The sequence below is a fragment of the Chlorella variabilis genome, assembly GCF_000147415.1.
Source record: "Chlorella variabilis unplaced genomic scaffold CHLNCscaffold_11, whole genome shotgun sequence".
Lineage (NCBI taxonomy): Eukaryota > Viridiplantae > Chlorophyta > Trebouxiophyceae > Chlorellales > Chlorellaceae > Chlorella > Chlorella variabilis.
Genome location: NW_005435077.1, coordinates 279981 through 288217, shown reverse-complemented (window position 1 = coordinate 288217; position 8237 = coordinate 279981). Strand labels below are relative to the sequence as shown.

At 66.5% G+C, this 8237-nt stretch overlaps 4 protein-coding genes across 4 annotated transcripts in view; 1 reads left to right on the top strand and 3 right to left on the bottom strand.

The window, feature by feature from the left end:
- CHLNCDRAFT_134241 (hypothetical protein) overlaps positions 1-870 on the top strand; it is a gene marked incomplete at both ends in the record, with an annotated part of 5760 nt that extends 4890 nt beyond the window's left edge. Inside the window, 3 exons of the mRNA XM_005847333.1 lie at positions 21-132; positions 356-490; positions 689-870. Of these exons, the coding sequence (XP_005847395.1) occupies positions 21-132; positions 356-490; positions 689-870 (429 nt within the window). The remainder of the gene's footprint in view (positions 1-20; positions 133-355; positions 491-688) is intronic.
- A 333-nt stretch (positions 871-1203) lies between these two features.
- On the bottom strand, positions 1204-2885 carry CHLNCDRAFT_134240 (hypothetical protein; the record flags this gene model as incomplete). The annotated part of the gene is made up of 7 exons (XM_005847189.1): positions 1204-1268; positions 1398-1501; positions 1616-1729; positions 1831-1921; positions 2095-2188; positions 2356-2395; positions 2515-2885. The coding sequence occupies 7 exons, from the start codon at positions 2883-2885 to the stop codon at positions 1204-1206; spliced, it is 879 nt and encodes a 292-aa protein (XP_005847251.1).
- A 955-nt stretch (positions 2886-3840) lies between these two features.
- CHLNCDRAFT_134238 (hypothetical protein) lies at positions 3841-4630 on the bottom strand (the record flags this gene model as incomplete). Its single annotated transcript, XM_005847188.1, has 4 exons — positions 3841-3882; positions 4053-4131; positions 4253-4371; positions 4571-4630. 4 exons carry the CDS (start codon positions 4628-4630, stop codon positions 3841-3843), a joined length of 300 nt encoding a protein of 99 aa, XP_005847250.1.
- A 285-nt stretch (positions 4631-4915) lies between these two features.
- On the bottom strand, positions 4916-7566 carry CHLNCDRAFT_134237 (hypothetical protein; the record flags this gene model as incomplete). Its single annotated transcript, XM_005847187.1, has 8 exons — positions 4916-5102; positions 5268-5335; positions 5501-5901; positions 6085-6161; positions 6321-6475; positions 6672-7044; positions 7291-7345; positions 7449-7566. The coding sequence occupies 8 exons, from the start codon at positions 7564-7566 to the stop codon at positions 4916-4918; spliced, it is 1434 nt and encodes a 477-aa protein (XP_005847249.1).
- Positions 7567-8237: the final 671 nt, after the last annotated feature.

The following is an 8237-nucleotide window of genomic DNA, read 5'->3' as shown; positions in this document are numbered from 1 at the left end:
GCGCCCTCCCCGCGCTGCAGAAGTACCTGCAGCACGTGGTGACCATGCTGCAGAGCGCCATGCAGCTCAGCGTGCAGCAGCAGCAGGCGGGGGACGAGGACCTGGCGGAGTACAACAACCTGCTGCGGCACGGTGGGTGGGGTGGGCGGGTGGGGTGGGTGGGGCTGTTCACCTGGCGGGGCCCCCCAGGCGCCGGGCGAGCGCGCCGGCTGCAGCATGGAGGCAGCAGCGGCGGGGACGCGAGCAACAGCCGCGTGGCTGCGCTGCGGCGGTGAGCCGGGCGCATTCAGCTGCTGACGTGTGACGAGAGCACGCCCGCCTCTGCCTGGCCGCTGCCCTGCGCTGCCGCGTGCAGGCATCCTGGAGTCGTGGGCGGGCATGTTCAACGGGCTGAGCAAGGAGAAGGCGGACCACTACCTCAAGCCCTTTGCCCCCTCCCTGCTCGACTTTGTGGAGGCCATCTACGCGGACAAGGCGGGGCAGGACGAGGGTGGGTGGCGGCGGCGGCGCCGCGGATGCCTTGGGCTGCTGCACGCTGCGTGTGTGGCGGCGAGCGCGTGCTCGTTCAGCCCTTGGTTTCTGCAGGATGCGGCAGGAGGCCAAGGGGCGGCTGAACTGTTTCGGAGCCAGCACGCCCCGGCTTGCATTGGTGTCTGACTGTTTGCCGCCGCCTGCCCGCCCGCTGCAGGCGTGTGGAAGGCGTCCGCGGCGCTGCTCGGCGACGTGGCCTCCTCCCTCAGCCAAGTGGGGGTGCTGTTCCAGCAGAAGCCCTTTGTGCAGCCCTTCCTGCAGCAGATGCAGCAGGACTCCTCCACTGCCGACACAGCCACCTGGGCGACACAGATGATCACAAAGGCGCTGCGCAGCTGAGGTCCCCGGCAGCCAGGGCCCGCGCTTGTGGCCGCGGCCCTGGCGCGGCGGCAGGCTAGCGTAGCTGGGGTGGAGCGGGGTGTGCTCCCGCTGTCCTTCCCTGCTCCTGTATTCTCCCTGCTCCCCTCCTCCCGCTCCGGCGCTGTAATGCTTTGCGCCGCACTGGGGGGGTCCCTGCCCGGGCTTGGCATCGCCACGCATTTACATGTGGCCAGCTGAGGAATAAACAAGGCTCAGGTCGCCGCTACAGTATCAACAAGAGTTCAGCCCTGGCAGGGCACCTCATGCTAAAGAGGCACCCGGTTGTGCGTCCAGCTGCTCCGCCCCCAGGCCTCAGATGCGGATGCCAATCCTGGCCAGCGCGCGGAACAGCCGCATGTACGGCTTGGAGCCCTCCACTGCAAGCATGGAGGTGCAGCAGGCGCTTGCCTTGGCAGGCAGGCAACACTGTTGGCGCCAGCCGCCTTGAGCCCGCCTTGAGAGGAATGAGCCGGAATGCCAGCAGCAACCAGTCCCGCGCCCCTCACCCGTGTCGGCCCCCTTCTCTGCGTAGGCCGGGGTGCGCCAGTTGGGGCCGTAGCGGCGCGCCAGCGTGCCCTCCACTTCTGCCGGCACGCTCAGGTTGACGCCCCTGCAGCGGTCGATCACACGCACGGGCTTGCCCAGCTCAAAAGGCTGTGCGCCGCTCGAATCAACGGCGGCTATCGATGCCTGGAGCGCTGTGGCCCGCCCGCTGGCCCCGCACCTCCAGGGCGACCGCCTGGTGGGCAGGACCAGGTCCCTTGCGATGTGCATGGTGTCTCCGTGCCCGTTGTCCACATACACCTCGCTGCCGTGCCCCTCATCGCCCTCAGCGCTCCTGCACCAGACGTGACAGGCAAGAGCGGCAGGGTTGGGGCACCCAGCACGGTCATGTCAGGTGGCGGCGCCCCTCCCTGCTCCCTCGTCCTCCCTCTTCACCCGGAAGAATAGGCCCCAAACAGGTCGGCCATGCCCAGGGGGCAGTAGACGCGGATCCAGCTGCTCTGCGGCTGGCCCTCAGGCATCACCACTGCGGGGCGGGGACGGGGGAGGCGAGGGGGCATGGGGCAGCAGGCTTTGCGTGCATGCCGACCTCGAGCCTATACTGCCACTGATGCTCGACCCTGCCTGGCCGCAGACGTCCAGTTTGCTGCCCAGCCCATGCAGCACGCCAGGTCGCCGGCCATCTGCCGGCCAGCCCACCCTTGAGGCTGTACTTGTTGGGCGGCAGGTGCTGCTTGAGCCCCTTCAGCAGCGCGGGCCAGTCCGGGTTGAATACCGCCAGGTCCACATCATTCTGCAGCAAGCAGAAGGAAAAGAGGGGTTGTGGCAGGCTTGCCGCGCTGCCGCCGCCAGCGCTGCTGCCACGACCACGCTCCCAGGGAGCCCTGAGCAGCAACACAATGGATGCCCTGACCAGCCTGTCGCCCTGCACATGGCAAAGGCGCACATCACACGCCACACCGCAGCAGGGCTCACATCGTGGGCTATCAGGTCGCCGTCACTGCACAGCAGGAGGGTGGAGATTCATGCCATATAAACATGCCACCCCGGGATGCGGAGGCTCAAGCATCAAACAGGCGATCCCAAATGTTGCCGCAAATTGCGAGGGAAAACACCCACCGGTGGATCCCAAGCAGGCAGCCAAAGTCGATCCACCACGTCTGGCCCAGCGCATCCAGCGCCGCGCACACATCCAGCAGCAGGCCACGCAGGAAGCGGCGCCTGAGGAGGTGGAACCCCTCGATGCCGCCGCGCACGGTGGCGTACGCTGCGGCCGCCCCCAGCACCGCCAGCCCAGGCCCGCTCTGAGCCACCGCCACGGCCCGCTCGTGCAGCGCCCTCTTCTTCTTCTTCTGGGCCTGCCGCGCCCCCTTGGGCGCCTGGGCCGCCCCCTCCTTGGTCTGCTGCTGGATCTGCAGCAGCTGGCGCTTGAGGCTGCCAGCCAGGGCCATGAGCTGGTCCAGCACGGTGACCTGCTGCTGCTGAGCCATGATGGCAGTGCTGAATTGCCAATTCTCGACCAATCGGGTGCTGGCGCTGACTCACAGCTGCCGCGCAGCTCTGGAGCTTTATTTGACACAAACACGAGGATCAGATCATTGCAGGGTGCACCTCTACTGAAGGAAGCTGCGCCCGGGCTCCTCCTTGCCCTCGTTCGCATGCGCCTGCCCACCGCGCGCGCCGCCCTCTGGTGCCGGCCCCGCCCGCACACCGCCTGCTCCTCCACGGGGCGCCGCCTGGATGGCCGCCGCCTGGCGCAGCAGATCTCGAGCCTCCTCGTTGAAGGGCAGGCCAGAGGCATCGATTTCCTGGGCGCTAGCGCCTGCATCGGCACGCAGGAGCACAACATGCACTGTGAGCATATCTGGAGGAGCATGGGCCCGAAGGGAAGGGGCATGCTGTGAGTGCTGTTGGCAGCATTGATTGAGGCGATGCACTGGCTTACAGCCACGTGGGGAGCTGCGGCGCAGCTGACCTGGCGCCGCCGGCTCCTCCGCCGTCCTCGGGAAGGCCTTGGGCGCTGCCATCGCTGGGTCAATCACCCGCGGCTCCACCACCGGCTCCCCCATGCCCCAGTCCTGCTCCAGCTCCGCAGCAGTCATGCCGGTGTCTGCCTGCCGCAGGGCCGCCCCAGCCCGCCTGGGTGCCTCCCGGCGCTGGCTGAGACATCCCTGGTGCATCAGCAGCTCAAAGAGGGTCGCCAAAATTTTGCCAGCCCCCAGGGTCCAGTGCCTGCAGTGTCCAGGTTGGGAGACCCCCTTCTTTCTTCCAGCCGAGACTCTCTCATGCGGGCAGGGCAAATGAAGGAGCGGATCATGGGGAGAGCTGTTCATGGTGAGAGCGTAGATCATGCGCAAGAGGGGCAGAGTGTCCACGCAGCCGCAACTACTGCTGTGTTCTCCAGCCTGCTGCTGCTGAGCTGCTCGTCAGGCCCTGCCCGCCATATCACTTCAACCTCTCAAAGCGCTGCTCAATCATCTGCTTGTCCTGCATGCCCACGCAAATGCAGAAGGGAGCGCATCTCAAAAGCGGCTACCCTAAATAATCGCTGACTGGCAGGACAGGACGCCCGCGGCCACTGGCAGGCAAGGATCGGCCCGGCTGCCCACCACGCAGCGGCTGCTCTTGCTGCCAGCCCTCTGCTCCCAGCTGGTCACCTTGGGGTCCAGCCTCTGCACCTTCCACAGCCTCTCCTTGCCTCCCACCTTGCGCAGCAGCTCATCCGTGACGCAGCCCCTACAGGTACCAGCGCTTTCTTATTCAGATGCAGCAGGGTGGTGGTGGTGGTGTGTGGGTGGGGCAATGCGGTGAGGGAGCCAGCGAGCAGCCTCCGGCCTCCAGCGCTCTCCTCCCTCACCAGTGGTGCCAGTGGTAGCTGTGCCAGTCCCCATCGTGGGCATCGCAGCCAAAGCGCAGCTCTTTCTCCGCAATCCCCTTCTTGCAGGCCCTGCAGGCCGCCCCGCCGTTGTTGGCATACTGCGGGCAGCGCAGGCCAGCAGCACAGCAGGCATGTGGCGGATCCCAAGGAAGCAGGCGATGACACTGCAACCAAACAGCTCCGGCAAGTGGCAGCAGCAGAGTGGCAGACCAGTGGGCACAGTCCAAGGCAGCGCCACCCGGCGCGCTGCGCCCCATAGCTCTCGCCGCTGCCTCGTCCTGCTACTGAGGAACTCACGTGCACGCAGCAGGCGTTGGGGATGGGATGCCTCTTGGCAGCTTTGCCCAGGCCCTTCATGGTCAGACAGCACAAGTCCAAGGGCGTGTTTTGGAGGCGGGGTGACGCAGGAATCAGAGTGGCAGATGTGATGGGTGCAGTGCCTGGCCGTTTCAGCTGCCATCCTGGCTGCTCCGCCACCGCCTTTCTTCCCGTCGCACCAGCAAAACATTGAACGTGTAGATGATTGCAAGTGTGATGTAGGGAGTAGGGGGTAGGGCCAGTGGATCAAGAGCAGGGATCATCAAGGGAGTAGAAAGCAAAGGGTTGAAAAAAACGCAGAAGGGGAGCGCGCTCTCGCCCCGCTCACACGTCCCACCACAGCCCCGTGCCGCCGCCGTCACGGCCGCTGCCCTTGGGCCAGGGGTACCGCAGCGCCAGCTCCGCCACGCTGGCCCCCTTGAGCGTGCGAGGCAGCAGGTCCAGCAGCAGCGCCTTGATGGCCTCGGTGTCCACCACCATGCCCGCCCGCGCGTGCGCCTCCAGGCAGTACCTGCAGGGACACCGGGCAAGACCATGAGGACAGCAAAGCCCGGTGCAGATGCTGGGCCTGGGTGGGGCCACAGGTGGCAGCCCCGGAATGGGATACCCTAATCCCCCCCCCCCCATGTACCACATCAACGCAGACAACCCGCTCTGATACACGCACTCTCCCCACCTGCTGGAGCACTCCTCTGCATTCCAGTGAGAGTACTTGGCATCCTCAGCCTCCAGGTACATCACCCACTGCACCACAGGCAGCCCGGCCGGCACAAGCTCAGGCGCAAGCGCTGGCCGCAAGGGCCCGTGGCAGCATCACGCATGTTCTGCTGCCAGCGCCAAACCGAACCGCACGTCGCTCCTCGCCGCTCGCTGCCTCCCTCCCTCGCGTGCCCCACAAATCCCGCCCACCTCGCTGCTGTTGGCCTTCCAGGCGAAGTGGTGCACCGCGCCCACGCTGCGCGTCAGGTTGACGTAGATCTCGCTGATGCCGCGCCACTCCCAGTTGTAGGGCAGCAGCTCCAGCACCACGGCCCCGGGCGGCAGGAACATGGCGTTGGCCAGCAGCGGGCCGTGCCGCGCCACCAGCACCCCCGTGTTGGCCATGGAGGCGACAAAGGAGGGGAAGGCGGCGCCGGGGGTGACGCTGTAGGGGCGCACCGACAGGCCCAGGGCGCGCCCCACGTCGCGCAGCGCGCCCAGCACCTCGCCGTTGTTCACCACGGGCTCGTGGTTCATGGCCATGAGGTAGGTGATGACGGGGGGCGCCAGGCCCGCGGACCAGGCGGGGCCGCCGTAGGTGATGTTGGCGGCTGCGGGACAGCGGGCAGGTGGGGGGTAGGGGCACAGGGGGGCTCGGGAGCGTGCCTTACGCCAGCAGCAGTAGCCCAAGCATTGCACGGAGCAGCAGCATTTGGGGGGTGGGAGCGGTGGTGGGCCAAGCAACACGCAGCCGCACAGAGCAGTGCAGGGCTGGGCAGGGCAGCCGGCCTGACCTGCATATGCTGCTTCCCGGAACGCGTCCGTGTGCGCCTTGGTCACAAAGCCGCTACGCCCGCTGGGCAGCGTGTACCTGCAGGCGTGGGCCACGCCCCATGCACCACCGCTTCGCTCAGAAGGGCAGCAACAAAGCAGCCAGCTACCAGCAGCTTTGCCACCTGCTGTTCCACATGCCCGCCAGCCAGCATTGCACCAATCACACAGGCGCACATCCCCCACCCCTGCCCCCCACCTGTTGTGCACCAGCAGCACGCGCTCAAAGCCCAGCCAGCTGGTGGCGTTGAGGCTGGCCAGCTCGTCAAAGAACAGCAGGCGCGGCAGGGCCTGCCCCTCCTTGAGCCCCGGCCGCAGCGTCAGGCGCAGCATGTCCATCACCCAGCTCAGGCCCTGGGTGGCGCCAGGGCAGGGAGCACGGGGGAGCGGGATGAGGCAGGCGAGGCGGCATGGCCGCTGGCAGGAGCAAGGGGGGTGATGCCAGCAAACTGCCATCTTCCCAGCCAGCAAACACGCGTGTCCAGCCCTGATCCAACTGCAAGCCCCCCCTGCTTGTCATTGCGCGCGTGGCAGCCAGCCAGGCCCCCACCTGCACTTGCTCTCGGCGCAGATTGGGGAAGATGACGGCGCGGAGGTAGCCCTCCGAGTCGGGCGCACGCTGGCGCCAGCTGGCATTGGTCAGCGCGCTGTAGATGGGTGCCAGCACCTCTGCCCAGTGCCCCATGTTCTCCGGGAAGGCGGGGAAGGGGAAGTCGACCCAGAGGCAGGTGCCCAGCAGCACCCCCGCCCGGATGTTGTGGTAGTGGGCCGACACGTTGGTGAAGGGCGTCTTGCCCACCGCGATGTTCTGGCTGAAGGGGATGTCGGCGCTGGTGGCCGCGCTGGTGGCGCTGCCGTCACCGCCGCCATACTTGTCCAGGTCTGACGCGTCCAGCACTGCGAAGAAGCGCTGCACGTGGAACCTGCAGACCGGGCAAAGGTGTGGGGCGGGGCGGGATCGAGCGGGTGGGTGTGGGAGGTGGGCGGACCAGTGCATGCACCCATGCGCCAACTGGCTTGCAGGCTGGCAAATCAGTTGCTTGCCACATGTCACAGCAAAACACTCTGTTTTGCACGGGATGGGTGCACTGGAAATCACCAGCACCCATGCAAGGCACGCTGCACGGCGAGGCAAAGTGCCACAAGCGACACGCTGCGCAGCGGCTTACCACAGGTTCCGGGATATCAAGAAGTCGTCTGCCTTGTCAAAAGTGGTAGCTGCCACTGCAGGCCAGGTCAAACAAGCACCGTTGCACGGATACACTGAATGGCGCCGCACAGCCGGCGGCGCGGCGGTTCAGGCAGCAGTTGTCCTGCGCCTCCCCACCTGCGTCTGGATCGAATTTGCTCCAATACCACTCCGTCCAGGCCTTCTCCGCGCACCCCGAACGCGCGAGGAGCGCCAGCAGAGCCAACCACAGCACCAGCACCCTGCCTGCTCGCATGCTGTTCGCCGGTGTGCCTATCGATGGCCGGGGTGCGAGTGGCGGGCACTGAGGGCAGTGGGAACCCCGTCTCAGCACCACATTCTGCGGCCCGAGGCCTGGAGCTCGTCACGTCGAGGGAAGCACAGGGGCTGGCTGCAAGTATGACTCCACGCGATCAGGACGACTGGATGGCTGCAGCCCGCGCCGAAAGCATCGCAGTCTCCATTCAATTTGGCCCTCACTTTCCAGGTGGGCCTGGTTGAATCCCGCAGCCAATTGGGCTCCTTGTCTCGCCCACCCTGGCCTTGTTTGCATTTTGGTGCCCTCTGCGGGCTCACACCTCTCGGTGCTTTTTTTGCAGCGCTGCGGGGCCGTTGTTTCTCACCTGCCAGAAAAGGTCGAGGCATCCCCCCAGCGTGATGGCGGCCTGGTGCCCTGCGGCCCTGATGCTGCTGCTTGTGGCCCTCCTGGCGCAGCAGCCCCTAGCCAGCGCAGCCAGCGGCCGCCGGGCGCTGCAGGAACCAGCGGCGACGGAGGACGCTGACTCCAAGGCGGCGCTCGCTGTTCCACCTGAATTCATCATCACAAATGACACTCTGGGCAGCTTCCTGCATCGCGTGGCATCCCCTGAGGAAAATGCCGTCATCTTCACGACCACTCGGTAGGCACGCGGTGTGCAGCCTCCAGGT